Raw genomic sequence first — 18,457 nt, forward strand, 5'->3', positions numbered from 1 at the left:
TAGGCTTGTCAAGTCGAGAGAGCAATTGCTTATGGAGCTAACAACAATTCCTACATATTTCGATGAGTAATTCGAAAGAGAAATCATTTATTAGTAATACCCATGAGATCTCATGCTTTCCCATTTCAATCTCCCTCTTGCCATATTTATTTATGTAAATGACCCCAAACTCCCGGGGGTTTGAAAGAGTCCAGTTTTGGAGCAGGAAGCAAACATTGCATCAACCACTTTAATTTAATGGGGGGAGAGGAAGAACTGAGATAATAAGAAAAGAACAACTCATAAACAAATAAATCTCCTCCGTCGGCCTCGGCTCTTCGCTCAGGCTCGTCTAGTTGTAAGTTGAATCACCCCTCACATTTAGAATATAAATCCGGAAAGAAAGAAGGCGTTTTGTAACTCCACCGAATTAGGGGTTGGTTTGTTACTAGATAGATATTTATCCATATCGAATTTATTTTTATAATCAGTATCTAACTTGAAAAAAATAGACATAAAAGAAGAGCTCGAAGATCTATATATATATACACTCATATGCTACAGTTATCTAAAACTTAATACTATCTCTCTTTCTACGACTTGTTTCTATGGAGGCTTCTCACAAAATATTTGCAATATTGGTTGTGATTTTTGTACTGCAGTTGAGCGGAATAGTAGAGGCATCTCATATGGTATACTCAGAACTCCAATCTATTTCACCTGACATTGTCGACGATAAGTTGAGGACAGGGTATCACTTTCAGCCTCCAATGCATTGGATTAACGGTATATTCCTTTACTACTACTTTCAAACTTCTCATATTATTAAACATCTCATCTCCTTCTCTTCATCTGTTAATATTTTCTTACTTTTTTCTCTTCTCATGGGTTGTGTTGCTGCAACGAACGAACGAACGGGAAGATCCAAATGGTAATTAAGCTCGATCGATCGACTTATTTAATAATTTTATATTTGGTTGATGAGTTAAAAATAAGAGTAATCTAATAAATGAATCACCGTACAGGACCCATGTATTACAAAGGCCTCTACCAGTACAATCCTAAGGGTGCAGTCTGGGGCAACATCGTCTGGGCTCACTCCATCTCAACAGACATGATCAACTGGGTCGCCCTTGAGCCGGCGATCTACCCGACGAAGCCATTCGACATCGAGGGATGTTGGTCGGGCTCCGCCACCATCCTCTCCGACGGCACCCCAACCATCATGTACACCGGCATCGACTCCGACAACAACCAGGTCCAAAACATCGCCTTCCCTGCCAACTTATCGGATCCCTACCTCCGCGAGTGGATCAAACCCGACTACAACCCGATCATCGCCCCGACGTTCAGAGTCAACGCCAGCGCATTCCGCGATCCGACGACGGCGTGGCTAGGTCCGGATGACCACTGGAGGGTGGCCGTTGGAAGCAAGTGGAATAAGAGGGGGAAGGTTATTCTCTATCGGAGTAAGGATTTCAAGAATTGGATACAAGTGAAGCATCCGTTGCACTCGGCACCGGAGACTGGCATGTGGGAATGTCCGGATTTTTTTCCGGTGGCCGAGGAAGGGAAGCTTGGGCTGGATACGTCCATGTATGGCCATGGCATGAGGCACGTGCTTAAGGTGAGCTTGGACTTGACGAGGTTTGAGTACTATACGATTGGTACGTATGACCGTAAGATGGATAAATACGTGCCGGATGCCACGTCAGTAGACAATAGTATGGGGTTGAGGTACGACTACGGTAATTTCTACGCCTCCAAGACCTTCTACGATGCAGATAAGAAGCGCAGGATCTTGTGGGGTTGGAGTAATGAATCTGATAGCGTGAAAGCTGATAAGACCAAGGGTTGGTCTGGTATTCAGGTTAGTACTTATTTTATATAAGCTAATTAATAATTAAGATAAGCCTAATGTTTTGGTTCATTGCATTTTTTATTATTATTTTATTTTTTTTGTTACTTTTAGGCTGTTCCAAGAACTATTTTGCTTGATCCAAGTGGTAAACAATTGCTCCAATGGCCTATTGAGGAGCTTGGATCTTTCAGAGGGAAACAAGTTAATTTAAATAATAAGGTTGTTAAGAGTGGAGACTACTTCGAAGTAAAAGGAATACAGACAGCTCAGGTTATTCTTATAATATATATATAGTTTTCTATTTTGTAGTAGTATTTCATATATTATATTTATTTTTCTATCTTTCTTTTTTTCTATTTTTTTCTTTTAGTACTGATGATTTCGTGGACAGGCTGATGTGGTGGTGGAGTTTGATGTTGCAAGCTTGGAGAAAGCTGAGCCATTTGATTCTTCTTATATTGGTGATGCACAAGCTCTATGTAAAATAAAAGGTGCAGATGTTAAAGGTGGGGTTGGACCTTTTGGGCTTTGGGTTTTAGCTTCCTCTAAGTTGCAAGAGAGAACTGCAGTATTTTTTAGAGTATTCAAAGATGTTGATAAGCATATGGTTCTCATGTGCCAAGATCCTACTAGGTTTGTATCTCAATCTATGAAAGTATTAATATTACTCTCTCTTCTATATTTGCTAAATAATTTTGTTTCTTGTTTATTTGGAAATAGGTCATCTTTTGGTCTAAAGCTTTTCAAACCAACATTTGCTGGCTTTGTCGATCTAGACATAAAGAAGACTAAGAAAATATATCTGAGAAGCTTAGTATGAAACTTAATTTCCCATTAATATACTTCTCACTTTTTTATTGGAGTTCTTAAAAGTTAACCGTTTTTGGTCTTTTATGCAGATTGATAACTCTGTGGTAGAGAGCTTTGGTGAGAAAGGGAAGACTTGCATTACTTCAAGAGTTTATCCAACTTTGTCAATAGGATCAAATGCTCACCTTTATGTATTCAACAATGGAGAAGAGGATATAAAAGTCTCAAACTTGGAAGCATGGGAGATGAGGAAAGCTGACATGAATGGGACATAGGATGTGTTAATCTAGATTTTTTTTTATTTTTTGTAGTTCTCAATTCCTAAACTAGTTCAGAGAAGTTTTAATATAGTATTGTGCTTACACGCTGTTAAACATAATAAATTATCTCTGAAATATAATGCAAACTATAAAACTAAAAATAAAGAAAATAAAATAATATGCATATTCGTTTTTAATTTAGAATATTTGCAATCTACATATTTAGTATTTTTATTTAATATTCATGTTTAGAATTTTTTAATCTGTATATTTAGTATTTTTTATTTAATTGTCATTAAAGAAGGTTAATTGGGTATATTTATCTAGACCTTTTTTTTACTTTTTATATAAAATTTAGAATTCAATTCTAAATTCCTGTCTGATTATATAGAGCAATTTTTTATAAATTTGTATTTTTTTGATAACATTAGTCGAAAAATTCAATGCTTATTTTTATAAGCATATTGATCTCGTGCCAAAATCGTATCTCAATCTATCAAATATTAATATTACTCTCTTCTATATTTGCTAAATAATTTTGTTTCTTGTTTATTTGGAAATAGGTCATCATTGGTCAAACCAACAGGATATAAGAAGTGTTAATCTAGATTTTTTTTATTGTTTGTAGTTCTCCTAAACTTATTAGTGCTCTATATTTGGATCCAAAGACTTCAAATATAGAGCGCTTCAATGCCTCTATATTTATTATCTTCAATGCCTCTATATTTATTATTTAATTAATATAATATATATTTTTTATATATATGCTAAATCACTTAATAAGACCTCTTAATATTATTATTTTTTAATAAAAAATATTTCGTTATAAAACTCACATCGATATCTTTATAATAAGACTAATATTCAATAGTTTCATAAATAATTTTAATTACTATTTTTTTAAATTAAAAACATCAAAATTATATTACACAAAATAAAAAATAAAATATTTAAAATAACTTAAATAATTTAATATTAGACTCATTTTAAAGATCGTGATGAGAGCATTCTAATGGTACTATTTTTATTAAAAATTAATTAACAAATTATAAAACTAAAAAAAATAATAATATGGATATTCTTTTTTTTTAATCTTTAGAATATTTTTAATCTACATATTTAGTATTTTTATTTAATATTCATGTTTAGAATTTTTTAATTTATATATTTAGTATTTTTTAATTTAATATTTTATCGCTCTTTAACTGACAATATATATATATATATATATAATTTAAAACATTCTAAAAAAAATAATAATATGGATATTCTTTTTTTAATCTTTAGAATATTTTTAATCTACATATTTAGTATTTTTATTTAATATTCATGTTTAGAATTTTTTAATTTATATATTTAGTATTTTTTAATTTAATATTTTATCGCTCTTTAACTGACAATATATATATATAGATAATTTAAAACATTCATACGCAAAGAAGGATAATTGTGATGCACAAAGAAAATTGGGTGTATTTATGAAAATTTTTAAATAAATTTTTAAACAAAGGATAATAACGCAAATTTTTTAATAAATTTTTTAGATTTTTTGAAGAGTAATATGAAATTTTTGAAGTTATGCACGTAAAAACTTTACTTCTTTTTTTTAGATTTTTTGAAAAGTAATATGAAATTTTTGTAAGGTACGTAGGTAAAAACTTTATACGTAAAAACCTTACTCATTTTTTTAGATTTTTTGAAGAGTAATAAGAAATTTTTGAAAGGTATGTATGTAAAAATCTCATTTTATAATAGAAATCGTATCTATATATTTTTAATCTTTATGTTTACAATTTTTTTTAATTTTCATATTTGGTATTTTTTTATTTAATGTTCATATTTAGTATTTTTAATTTTAATTTAGTAAATTCAATCGTAAATTTAGAATTTAATCCCACTGTTGGTGTTTTAGTATACTATCCATCCCCAATTTAAAATTTTATAAATCACTACTTTTAAATCTATCCCCGTCAAATCTTTTTAGATATTTTAAGGGGCATATAAATAAATATAAATTATTTTTTAAAGTTATGTATAAAAAAGATAACAAGAAATCATAGAAATATAAAAAAGATAGCAATAAATCATAGAAATATAAAACAAAGATAGCAAGAAATCATACCCATATTTTTTTATTCATGTTTAGAATTTTATAAATTTTAATATTTAATATTTTTATTTAATCATCAATCTCGAACGAGATTTAAATCCAAAAAGAGTATGATAAAAACTAATTAATAAAATATTTGATGAAAAAAATAGAACACACCCAATTGAATAAAATACCTTAAGATACATACACATTCATGCCGAATATGGATATGAAATGTTGTTATATTACTATTTCACATTTATTTTCGTATGCATATGACAATTGTAAATGATTCACAGTATCTCTACATAAATTTTTTGCCGTGTCACATTCAAATGAATGAATCAATTGTTTACAGGGAGAATGAAGTGAATCTTGTTGCATTTCTACTTTATAAGCCTCTATACTAATATTGGTGAATTCTATACTAATATTGATGAAGTGCATCTTGTTGCATTTCTACTTTATAAGCCTCTATACTAATATTGGTGAATTCCATAAAATTATATATGTATATATATAGGAGAAGAGAAAATTATTCATACCATTAATGCAAATTATCTCCCGGACAAAACAGTACAGTAAATAATGCTAAATAAACTAATAATGTTTAAAGAGAAGTGAAAAGAGAAACAGGAAATCAAATATGATTGAATGATGCAAAAATATGGGCAACACCAAATACATTTTCTCTTTCCCAGAATGTTGGACCAAGCGTCACATTTTCTTCTTTCTTCCAGAATATGAAATCAAATGCATCTGCAAATCAAATCTCAATTCATACAAGAACTACGATTCAACCATGCCAACCGACAGTTAGCTTACTTACCATTTCACTAGGAGTTACACATCTAATCCCTCTTTTTTTGCAAGAGAAAAGATTCGTAGATGCCAAGTTATATACAGTTAAGTATTGAAAAAAAAAGATATTAAATCCGCTTTGAAGCAATGGAACCAAACCAAACCAAACCTGTTTGTTTGTAATTTGAGTACTTGTAATCTTCTCCATGAAAATATCATATTTAAATAGGTTTACTGCCATTGAACAACAATTCCTAAATACAGTTATTACTACTGTTATCGTAGTTTTAATGAATTGAGGCATTGCTCATGTTACCAAATGTGTCTATTGTGATGGTACGAGAAATTCTTGCTATGTTTTTTTTTTTTTTGGAAACATAGTCCATAGATTTATTCATTCTAATGTATCATATTGCAATGGAAGTTAGCAGAAGGATTGACCCGTTCCTTACTACATTGTTTTACATAAGCAAACTTAGCTAACTTGTTAGCTGTGAGGTTATTGTTTCTAGTGTAGCATACCCTTAGGGACGAAGCTTTGGAAATCTACTGAAAGCATTCCATGACTAAAGGAGTTATTGTCCAAACCACTTTATCAAGAGAGGGGTTGTTGATAGCTGAGACAAGATTTTAGCAGTCGCTGGAGATCCATATCTTATTACCGTTTGCAAGTTTGATGGCCTCTTTGATCGTATTGAGGAGAGCTATAGCTTCTCCATGGAGAGCATTTTGGTAGTGCTCAATGAAAAGGGCTTTACCTAAGCTAATGGGAGAAGGGTGCAGAGCTAGGCAAGTCCTACTCCACTAGTATTGGAACCGCCCAAGAGGCATTCGAGCAGCCAACTAGATCGCCTTTGCTGGGGGAAGGGGATTCTATGAGAGAGGTAAATCTAGCCTAGACTGGGGATTGAGAAACTTCAAATAAGAGGTGAGAGTTGAGTTCCTTGAAAATAGTGTTTGCCATGCAAAGCACACAAATAAGGTATGGACTCTCTCCCTCGAAAGATCATAAGCTTATTTCTACACCTCTAGATGTGGACGTAAGGGCAATGAAGCAGTAAGGAAATAGTACCTTATTGAATTCGTCCAGTCTAAGGGAGTCACTCTCCCACTTCAGTCCAAGCTTGCTTTGGAATTAAACTGCTCTAGCAAAGGAGCAGCGAAGGAGAACATGATCAACTGTTTCTTCCTTAATTGGCGAAATGCGCAAGTAGTCTCAATCTATCTGATTCTTTGATGGAGTACTAATCTAACTATACATTTCCAAATAAAAAATTTTGTCCTGGGAGGAGTGACCTTACAATTCCACAATACCATTCAAAAATGGCTAATCCCTATTGACATTGTATGCCGACTTTGCAGAGAATAATCCATTAGGTTTAGATTTCCAAATTAGTCTGTCCTCTTTTCCATTCTGAGGAAAAGGGTCCTTCTGATGAGAGCAACAATTTTCAAAGGGTAGAGGGAGATTATGAGCTCCCAATTTTAGTCCTGCCCACTGATGAGATCATGCAGAGTGGAACTTGGAGGAATAGAAGTTATAATAGAGTGGGTGATGAGGTAACAATAATGACGAATCAAAATGGGGGTGAATATGGCTACCATTACCAATCTCTCAGATAATGTTCTACCTGAGCAAATTCCTGGCACTAAGGATGGCCGACCAAGACGAAGAGGAGTGATGATGTTTCTTGGCTTCCCAGAAAGAAGAGTGAGGGAAGTATCTAGGCTTTAGGAGATGGGCCCAAGAGCTATTTGGTTCAACTAGCAAACGCCAAACAAGCTGTAAAGATAAGCTTTTGTTGATTAATCACATCTGCCTGATCCCCAAACCACCACAGGTCTGAGATTTGCAAAGGAGCTCTCATTTCCTAAGATGAATGGGATGCTTCTCCAAACTGTTGGACCAACAGAAGTTTCTCATAACTGTAGTTAACTTCTTAAGTAGGGAGATTGGATAGGCCAAAGTAGCCATAAATTAAATTGGAATTGAGCTTAACACAAATTTTAGCAAAAAAATTCCACCTCATAAGCTTAGCTTGAAGCTTTTCAATCACAAATTGGAAAACTTAATGTTTGGATTGTTAGGACCATAGGGGGTTTCCTAAGTGCTTGTCCCCAATTTTTAGAAGCTGGATCTGGAGAGCTTCTGCAACTGCCCTGTGATTAGGAGAGGAAGTTTTGTTGCTGAAAACATGTAAGAGCCGACTTCTCTAGGTTGATGATTTGGCCAGAGGCAGCACCATAGGAACTAAGAATATTTTATAGATAGGAAGCTTTAGAGGCCATAACTTTACCAAATATTAATAAATCGTCTGCAAAAATAACATGGGATAATGCTGGTGCCCTTCTAGCTAGGCTGATGCCCCTGTAAAGCTTGCGTCTGTTAGCTTCTTTAAACATTAGGAATAGAAACCAATTATGGAGACGAAAGGAGAGAAAGGGCATCCTTGATGAAGGTGCCTAGAAGGATAGAAGCTTTGACTGTTTGCTATCATTGATGAGAATCTCAAAGGAGATTGTGGAGATGTAGCTGTGAATGAGCTTTATAAAGGAGTTGGGAAATCTATGAAATTTAAGTTGTCACCGAATGAATCTCATTCCATTCTATCAAAAGTTCGGAGATTCAGCTTCAAGAATGGAAGATCCAACCTTGCTAGTAGAGGTTTTGAGACGAACCATGAGTTCTTGGGCAATGAATTGGTTGTATGATATGTTGACCGAGAATGAAAGCATACTGAGCCTAATATATAATACTTGGCAGAAGCACCTTCAAACCCTAGCCATAAGCTAGCTTCTCCCTCCTTATCCGTCAATCTCTTTTTTTAGGGTCGACCATCTTTTTTCATTCTTTCTTTCTAAGTCACAGATCTACCCGATACAATCATCATCTCCATTATTCCACTTCTATTATGTAGATCTCATTATCTCTACTAATTTCATCATCAAACCACCCACCACCGTCATCACAAATAAAACCACCTTAGGTTGGGGTTGGTCCATTATATAACTAGATGCATCCGATAGCAGCGCTGAATCCCCTTGCATCCATGCACATCTCCATGGCCCCAGCCTTGTGAAGTTCTTGAAATCTTAAAATTGTCGTATGATATTGCTCAATGCTGCTCTAATTATAGGACAATATCATTTGGGTGCATTCATATGAACAGGCTTATGCTAATGTTTTTATTTATGTAAGGCTTAATTAGCTAAGTATTTTCATCTCTTACTTATTTCAGAAGCAGGAGACAGACTGGACTCACATTACCTTCACAAATGGAGGTTGTCTGAAGTTTAAGTGCTAAGCAAAGGTGAAGAGTGGACGCAGATGAAGGTCAGAGGCAAAACTGCAATATTAAGAAAGGAATAAGTTTGGCCTTCAAGAACAAAATTATGAGAAACAGTTGGAGACAAAAATATACATCTAAAATAACCTCAGCCAGCTACTTTTAAAGCATCTCGATCATCCTTTCCTATGCATATATTTGAACAAAATTATAATGATTCATGACTAGACGACATCATCACCATCAGTATACTTTCATTCATATCAAAACATCAAACAAACTGATAATATACAAGTTACAGACTCTTATCCAAGTTCTGGATAAAGTATACATATATATAATGATAACAACAACAACAACAATAATAATAATAATAACATCCTTCCATCCAGTTCAGTTACGTAGTTCAAGCTGGTTGATGAGGGCCAGGGTATTACTGGTGAACTGGGAAAACTCCACCACCTTCTTCCGGATAGCAGCAGCTCGTGCGGTTAATGGGATGGCATCTTGGTCGAGGGATTGGAGGCAGGTGGTGGCGTCCGTGAGGGCCCCACTCACCCAAGCCTGGATGTTGCTCAGACGCACCTTGAACCGTTTACTGCTTGGCCGGCCCATCCGGTTCATTTCACGAACCGCCTGCCTAAGCCGGTCCGTGCTGTCCTTCATTGTTCTGGTGCAGTCCTGAACCGGCCCGGTCTGAGTGGACCGGGACGGCCTGGACCCGGAGGTCATCTGGGTCACGAGGGAGGACGTGGACCAGGCCCGGGCGGCGCAGATGGTTAGTGCGGCGTAGGCTAGCTGCCGCCGGCTACGGTGAACCGCGGGGCCGTAGCGCGTGAGGGAACGCACACAGAGGTCCGAGTACCGCGTGGTTTTGCACGACGTGAGGATGAAGTCGGTGGGAGGAGGTGAGCCGGTGAGCGTACTAGCGGAGGAGCAGACTACGCCCAGGGTTAACACTACAAGGAAAAGACCGAATACTCTCATTGCCTCTCTCTCTCTCTCTCTCTCTCTCTCTCTCTCTCTCTCTCTCTCTCTACACTTCTTTGTGGGGAGGTTTGAGGGCATGAATGAATGTACTTTACTTATAGGAAGATGAGGGCACGTAGCTTTGCTTGTAGTTTTGTTTAGTCAAAAGCTTATTGAGTAATTATAATTGATTAATTTAATTGTGGAAGGGAGAGTGAGGAGTATCTGTGAAGTACTTTGCATCGGTTTCCGATTATAATACTCACTCCTTTTTTCTACGATATTCCACATTAAATTTCTTATCATATTCTTCTACTATTTAATCAAAATTTATTATCCTATTTTTTTAGGGTTAATTATATCTACACTCCCAAACTATATCCTAATTTCACATGGACCTCTAAACTTTTTACGTTGCATTGTCCCCTATAAATTTTGGGAAAATTTTAACATCACCATTATGTTAATATACTGTCAAAAAAATTGGGTGAGTCGGCTTACGTGCCAGTAATATCAGACGTAATTAATTTAAAATGACCTAGATGCTCTCGTTGGAGGAAACTTTGATTTCGTTTAACCCTTTAAATAAATTAGGATAAAATTAAATATATTAATATCATTTAATTTTTTTATTATCATCTTCAATCATCGCTCACCATCACCGTTTCTTCTCTTTCACTATCACCGACTTCTCCCTCTCATTCCCCTTTCCTCCTTCCCCGGCCTCAACGTTAATAGCATCGGCGACTATGCTAATCTCGAGGGGGGTAGCGCGACTGATCCCTCTATCGGCCTTGAGGATAAGCTTCCGCTTGGCGGTAGCCTCACAGATCGATCCATCACCAACCGATGATGGCGATCAGCTGCATACTTCTTTGATCCTACAATCAAATCCTTCGCCGCCTTGTGGTCGCGAAATTGGCAAGCAATTTCATTGTAGGTCATTGTTGTCATGCTGGTTCCACCTATGCTCGATGAGTGCCATATGTTTGGTGAACAAGAGTGAGAACAGTGACGGTGAGCCCATCTTGTAGATATGATTGGCTTTCTAGATCTCTGCTCACCGCTTGATCTGGGGGAGTACCTGAACAGTCGCCACCATGACCCCCATGTTGAAGTAGCATGGCGGCAAATTAGATCGAGGTGGAGATGAGGTTTCAGACTCAGTTTGGGTCAAAGTGGTAGAACTTGAGCCAGAGCTGAGGGAAGGAGAATTCAACGAGCAGATTGAGGCCGTAGGGAGGGGCCTAGCAGAATTCGGCGGCAGGCATAGGCCTTCTCCGGCGGTGGTTTGAGTGGGTTTGAGAGGAGGAACAGTGGGGTCTAATTATAATTTTATGATTTCATTTAAATTTGCTAGCTAAATGGACAAGCTCGTTTATTTATTACGGATATAATTATAATTAGACATTTTTTATCACTGTCTTTGCCCCAACCTTTAGGGGGTCCCCATGAAAATTAAGTATTATTCTGGGAGTGTAGACGTAATTAACGCTTTTCTTTTATAGCACCACATTCGTGTGAGGAAATCTATAAGGAAAATGCTAGCTCATAAATGAAGGGGGAACATTAATTTGGATGGTCAATCACGTAGTAGATAGAGGATCCGGAAAGGTTAGAGTAGGCGTCACGTGATTGAGTAGTCGGTTGAAACTTTGGGTTCACGATTTGCTCCATTGGCACCAGCTGTTTTTAAATAATTCCAACTACTTGGTTTGGAGTCAATCCCAACTCTAGGTTAATTCAATTTCTTGTAGCGATACATTTGTCATTAAATATATATATATATATATATATATTCTCACTGTCATTGATGCAGCTTTTGATTCACGGATGAATATCGGAGGGTTATTATTGACCATAAAGAATACAAGATCAAGACCATAAACTTTTGGAGAGACACAAAAGTCGAAACATTAAGAAAACTCTTAAATTTTTGTTAAGAAATTTTTTTTATTTTCTTTTTATCAAAAAGGATTTTAAGTCTTTATCTAGTCTATAAATAATCAAAAGATATAAGAAATCAATAGTCAATGAGGAATGGATTGGCGTTGGCTTGACTAAGAAAGCTAAAATTATGTATATTTATTTAATATTTTAGTCATATCTTTTTAGGTTGATGTATATTTATTATTATTTCAGATGCATCAAAAAATTGTCTAATTCTCTATAATTTTGTTGGAAGATGAGAATTTTAAAAATGTAATCCGTTGAAAAATGACGCTAATTGTTTAATATTTTAGTTGCATCATTTCTGTCTAAAGTCTGATTTATATTATTTTATATGTGTTGAAAAATTTCTAAAATTCTCTATAATTTTATTTCTCAAATACAATATTCTTAGGGTGTAACAATTCGTTGGAAGATAAAAAAAACTAAAAAATAATCCATCTGAAATGCATATATGTTTAATGTTTTGGTTATATCTTTTTAATATGAGCTTCGATTAGTATTATTTTAGATATGTCAAAAATCTTATCTATTTTTCTATATTTTCGTCTTTAACAAGGATCTTCAAATTTGAATTTATTATTGGCTAAATATTTGTTGGAAAATGTTACGAATCGGCCTAATCCGATTCACAATAAACTCATAACTTCCGAGGGGATCTGCGAATAATCTAACAAATAGATCCTCATAAATTTTGAATATGTTGTTGCTCTTAGAGAAAGCTTTCCAACGAATCTAAGATCATAGGATTTAGACGATTAGATATCAAGTTATCGACCCAACAATGGTCAATTAGATCCTAGTTTGATAGCCCTCCAATAGCTAGATGGTTGCTATGTTTACTTCTTGGTGTGAAGGGAGAGAAGTTGTTGTAGAAGAGGGGGTTTAGAAACTGGAAGAGGTGGACCAAAGACTTGGGCGGTGGAAGAAAGGAGGAGGGAGAGGGCGCCAATGGTTAGAGACAAATAGAGAAGGAGATAAAGGCCAAAGCAAATTCAATTATTCAAGACCATACTCCAATTAGCGTTTTCTCCGCATATTTATGGAGGCTCACCCTAGGGACCCAAATAACTAAGTTAAAAACCCTAACAAACCAACAATTAAGTTAAAATCTTAACAAACAAACTAAACCTGTCTTTGTTATCTTCTCAGATTAACTCTTCGTTTTTGCATATAGATTCTGAATCTAGAGAAGTCATGAATACCAAAGTTGTAGATTACGAGGTTGGAGATCTTATCCAACTAGTTTGATATTATTCGGATATCTCTGAAATATTCTGTGAATATTTTCCCGAAACTACACAGAGTTGAATTTAGCTAATTAAATAAAATTCTAACCTACTAAGACTCTAACTAAACCAAATAACCAAATAAGATAATTAGACTCAATCCATTGAGCCCAATCTCCCTTTGATGTGATCCGATCTAATCCGGTTTGCATCAGAAAATGACAAACATACGTAATCTAGTTAAAAGATGATAGAATTTGTTACCAAATAGGGCAATATGTTGTTAAATATTTTTTCCTTTTTTTAATTAAACTCCGATTAATATTAAAATATATATATTATATATTTTGGACATATTATTTTAATTTGGATGAGTATTATTTTAAGCTTATCCAAAACTCTAAAAAGATGATTAAATTTATTAAAAGATGACCGAATTTATTACTAAATAACACAATTTATTATTTAGTAATTTTGGTATTATATTTTTTATTTAATCTCTGATGGGTATTAATTTTTACGCATTGGCAAGCATTTTAAAATTTCTAGAACTTTATTTTTAACAAAGATCTTCAAATTTGATTTTCTATATGGCTAACAATTTGTTGGAAGATGAAAACTTAAACAAGAAAAATGTATATTTCTTTAATATTTTAATCCTATCTTTTTTATTTGAATCTTAATTGATATTATTTTCGATGAATTGAAAAGTTTATCTAATTCTATATAACTTAATCTACAACGAGATCTTCAAATTTAATATTATAGAAAGATAGCCGTTCATCTAATTAAGTCTTATTTGGTTTGATAGTAAATTTCAAAATCCATTAGTTAGTCTCATTTCAGTCTTGATTTTTTGAAAAGTAAACTTGATATATGAAAAAAATAAAAAAAAATATTTGGTTACTGAACTTGTTTAGAAGGGTCCCTAAATTCAAAGCAAACAAGACCTTAAAAGATGACAGCTTGAAAAGAAAATGTATATATGTTCTACATATTTGGAGCATATGTAATAAGTATTTGTTACGAACTAGCCTAATCTGATTCGCAACGGTTCTGAAACTTGGATCCTAGATTGGTAACCCTTCAATGGCTAGATGGATACTAGTGTTAAATCTTGGTGTGAAGGCGGAGATTGTGGAAGAGGGTGGTTAGAGGCTGGAAGAGGCCGACTAAAGACTTAGACAGTGGGAGAAGGGAGGGGGGAGAGGGCGCCAATGGTCATGTAAGGATGCGCTAAAGCTAAAAAATACGCATACTTGTTGAGGCGATCTACCACCACCCGTCTTTGTCCTTTGGCACACTTCACAAGCCTTGACATAGGCCTGCACTTCCTTCTTCATCCCAGCCCATATGCAACTCTGACTCAACCTTTTGTAGGTGCGTAACACCTTTTCATGTCAGCCACAGGAGAGTCATGGAAGTGGTGCATCAACTCCAAGCGCAATTGATGGTCAGCTGGAATAATAATCTTTCCCTTCTCTATCAAGAGTCCGTCCCTCATCAACACCCCTTGTTTACAATTAGGATCTGCAGCAAGGTCATCTATCATCTTTTTGGCTTCCGAATCATTCTTGTAGGCCTGCCGCAGCTGTTGGAAAAAGGAAAAAATCGGTGCTGAATTGGCTGCCAACTCGGCTGGGTTCGGTCATCTGGATAAGGCGTCGACGATGCTGTTTTTAGTCCCTCTTTTGCACATGATCTCGTAGTCATACCCGAGTAGCTTGGACACCCATCTCTGTTTGGCTGGTGTGTGAATGCGCTGCCCAATAAAATACGGTAAACTCCTTTGATCCGTGCGGATCGTGAAGCGCCGCCCGATGAGATAAGGCCTCCATTTGGTGATAGTATGGATGATGACGAGCATCTCTCTCTTTCATAGGTTGATAGCAGCTGTGAACGCTCGGAAAGAGCCTTGCTCATGTAGGCTACAGGCCTTCCTTCTTGCATTAAAACCGCCCCCACATCGACTCTGGATGCATCGCACTCAATGGTGAACGGTTTGGTAAAATCTGCTAAGGCAAGGACCGGAGATGAGACCATTACCTTCTTCAAGGCTTCAAATGCTTACCTAGCTTTGTTCGTCCATGAGAATGCCCCCTTTCGTAGCAAGGCCATGAGAGGAGTTGCCACCTTGCCTTAATTCGCTACAAACCGACGATAGTGGCCAATTAAACTAAGGAAACCATGCAGTTCCTTGGTAGTCTTTGGCAATGACCAATCCACCATGCTTTGGATCTTCTTAGGGTTTGCTTCCACTCCATCTGTTGATATGATGTGACCCAGGTAGTCGATCTTTTATTGCCCCCATGAACACTTGGAGTCCTTTATCTTTAGCTCGTGCTGCCGAAGTAGTCTAAAAACTGTCCGAAGATATCCCAAATGTTTCTCCCATGTGCAACTGTATACCAATATATCATCAAAGAATATTAGCACATATTGCCTTAGGTGAGGCCTAAAGATATCAGTCATCAAGCTCTGGAAAGTGGTTGGGGCGTTGGTAAGATCGAAAGGCATGCCTAAGAACTCATAGTATCCATCATGAGTTCTAAACGCCGTCTTGTACACGTCAGATGATTCGACTCTGATTTGATGGCATCCAGTTTTCAAATCCAATTTCGAAAAATAACATGCACCAGCTAGTTCATCCAACAACTCTTCAATCACTGGAATGGAGTACCGATCCTTGACGGTGATGGAATTGAGAGCTCGATAGTCCACACAGAACCACCATGATCTGTCCTTCTTCCGCACAAGTAAGACCGGTGAAGAATAGGAGCTTCTACTTGGCCTTATCACCCCGGTGGACAGCATCTCCTGGACTATCTTTGATATAGCCTCTTTTTAGATGAATGGGTATCGGTATGGCCTCACATTGGTTGGACCCGCCCCTAGCAAGATCTCAATGCGATGGTCTTGCGCTTTAGGTGGTGGCAGTCCATGGGGCTACTGGAATACATCTTTGAATTCCTGCAAAACAACCTTTAAGTTAGCGGGTAAGGCTGTTGAATCCTCCATGTTTTGAGTCCCCTCGATGAGTTGCATGAGGAACCCACGGCACCCGAGTTTTGGGAACCCTTCTAGGGATTGAAGTGCTCCAAAAGGTTTCTTGTTTGATGCTGCCGTTAATTGGATCGGGTTGCCTTCGTATCTAAACTCCATTGCCATGGTGGTGAAATTGAAGGTAACTAGCCCAAGAGTCCATAGCCATTGCACCCGAAGCACCATGTCGGCCCCTCGAAGAGCCAACGGGTAGAAGTCAATTCGAAAGGTGTGGCCTTGAATTTGTAGCTGTACCTTGCGGCATATTCCCTCAGTCCTCAACACAGTGTCGTCCCCGATGATCACATCAAAGTCATTAAAAGGCTCCGACTCTAATCCCAACTGCCTCACCATCCATAGATCCACAAAGTTGTGGGTGCTTCCTGAATCAATAAGAATTAGGATATTTTTCTTCTTAATCATACCTTTGACTCGAAGGGTTTTTGGAGTCGACTTGCCGGCAAGCGAAGAGAGGGAGAGTTCGGCTTGAATTTCTAGCGAGTTGTCTTCCTCGATGTGATGCATTTCTTCCACTTGCTACCCTTCAAGATCTTCAATAGGATCTTCCTCAATCATCTCTTCCATGAGCATGATGGCTGCAGGCTGTTTGGCACATTTATGGCCTGGTGTGAAGCGCTCATCGCAATAGAAACATAAGCCCTTTGAACGCCGATCTTCGATCTCTGCTGGTGTGAGGTGTCGCCCTATCACCCTTGGCTGTCCCCTAGATTCAGGGCCTGTCTGTGGAGGGTTTGGCCGATTAAGGTTTGGCCGAGCCCACCCCGAACGTGCCACTCTCGAGACCGACAGTCTGGTGTTAACACGCGGGTCCGTAACACTCCAATTGAGGCGGTGAGTAGCCTTCAATTCCTTTATCTTTTCTTCCACCATTCAAGCCGCTGAGAAGGCCTCTAGTAAGGATGCAGGACGGGTAGCCTTAACTTCCGCTTGGATATCACGACGAAGCTCGGAGATGAAAGTACTTTTAAGGGCTGAGTTCGACCACCCGTGGAGTTTATTGCTGATTCTTTTGAACTCCTCTTGATAGGCTCTAATAGAAGTCTTTTGGGTTAGTTTCGTCAAGGTGGCTTAGAAGTATTCATAGTCCGAAGGTCCGAAATGCACACAAAGCGCGTTGGCGAACGAGTCTATTGTTGATTATTTCGAACTCCTCTTGATAGGCTCTAACAGAAGTCTTTTGGGTTAGTTTCGTCAAGGTGGCTTGGAAGTCTTCATAGTCCGAAGGTCCAAAACGCACACAAAGCGCGTTGGCGAACTCTTCCCAAGTGGTGAAGGGACGCGCATGATGTGTTGCTTGATACCACCTCACCGCTACATCTTCAAGGTGGAATGAGGCCAATAACACCTTTTGATGATTAGGTGTCCTTTGATATATGAATAATTGTTCCACCATATAAATCCAATCCAACGGGTCCCCACCGCTGAATCTAGGGAAATCGATTCGAACGGTGTGCGGTTGTAGCATTTAGTCATGCCTGTTCTCACGTCCTCAATGAAACGGCTCTTGTTGTTGGGCCCTTAGCTGATGAGGGAGTTCCTCCCACTCATCCCAAGGCTCCTCCTTTGGGTGTGGGGCCATAGGTTCCCTCGGGTGAAAGGGAGGTAAGTCGGTGCGGCGCCCATGCGGCTCGTCGTATTGTCTCCAAGGTTCCTCCAGGATCGATCCTCGACGGTTCCCCTCTCTAAGTAAGGGGGGTTCTTCATGTCTTCTATGACGCCCAGGGGTACGTCTCGGAAAGTATTCATTCCTATCAGCAAGGGTGGCTTTGACCTCCAACAAAGTTTGTGCCATAAGCGCTAGGGTTTGCGCGAGATCAGGCGGTCTTTCTATCCGTCCTCGAGAACTCTAAGGGGATGGGGATCTTGACATAGCCACGCAGTCAATCTCCACGCCTTGATCACTGACTTGCTTAGCCGCCTTGGATCTTGTGGTAACCATAGTGGTCCGAGGAAGTTGGGCTCTGATACTAGTTGTTACGAACCAACCTAATCTGATCCACTTGGTAGCCCTCCAATGGCTAGATGAATGCTAGGGTTAGATCTTGGTGTGAAGGGGGAGAAGTTGTTGTGGAAGAGGGTGGTTAGAGCCTGGAAGAGGTCGACTAAAAACTTGGGCGGTAGGAGAAGGGAGGGAGAGGGCGCCAATTGCTAGAGTC

At 37.6% G+C, this 18,457-nt stretch overlaps 2 protein-coding genes across 3 annotated transcripts; one reads left to right on the forward strand and one right to left on the reverse strand.

The window, feature by feature from the left end:
• Nucleotides 1-593: 593 nt before the first annotated feature.
• LOC140799094 (beta-fructofuranosidase, insoluble isoenzyme 3-like) lies at nucleotides 594-2,981 on the forward strand. Of its 2 annotated transcripts, XM_073153240.1 has the most exons (7): nucleotides 594-765; nucleotides 902-910; nucleotides 1,005-1,849; nucleotides 1,952-2,110; nucleotides 2,232-2,473; nucleotides 2,561-2,654; nucleotides 2,740-2,981. In XM_073153240.1, the coding sequence occupies exons 1-7, from the start codon at nucleotides 669-671 to the stop codon at nucleotides 2,923-2,925; spliced, it is 1,632 nt and encodes a 543-aa protein (XP_073009341.1). In that variant the 5' UTR covers nucleotides 594-668; the 3' UTR covers nucleotides 2,926-2,981. The 2 variants fall into 2 exon arrangements, with proteins under 2 accessions (XP_073009341.1, XP_073009340.1); XM_073153239.1 differs by lacking the exon at nucleotides 594-765 and having other exon boundaries at nucleotides 810-910.
• A 6,502-nt stretch (nucleotides 2,982-9,483) lies between these two features.
• Nucleotides 9,484-10,077, reverse strand: LOC140798885 (pectinesterase inhibitor 9-like). Its single transcript, XM_073152967.1, has one exon. It carries the CDS (start codon nucleotides 10,075-10,077, stop codon nucleotides 9,484-9,486), a length of 594 nt encoding a protein of 197 aa, XP_073009068.1.
• Nucleotides 10,078-18,457: the final 8,380 nt, after the last annotated feature.

The sequence above is a fragment of the Typha latifolia genome, chromosome 12, assembly GCF_019914945.1.
Source record: "Typha latifolia isolate L0001 chromosome 12, TyphaL0001v2, whole genome shotgun sequence".
NCBI lineage: Eukaryota > Viridiplantae > Streptophyta > Magnoliopsida > Poales > Typhaceae > Typha > Typha latifolia.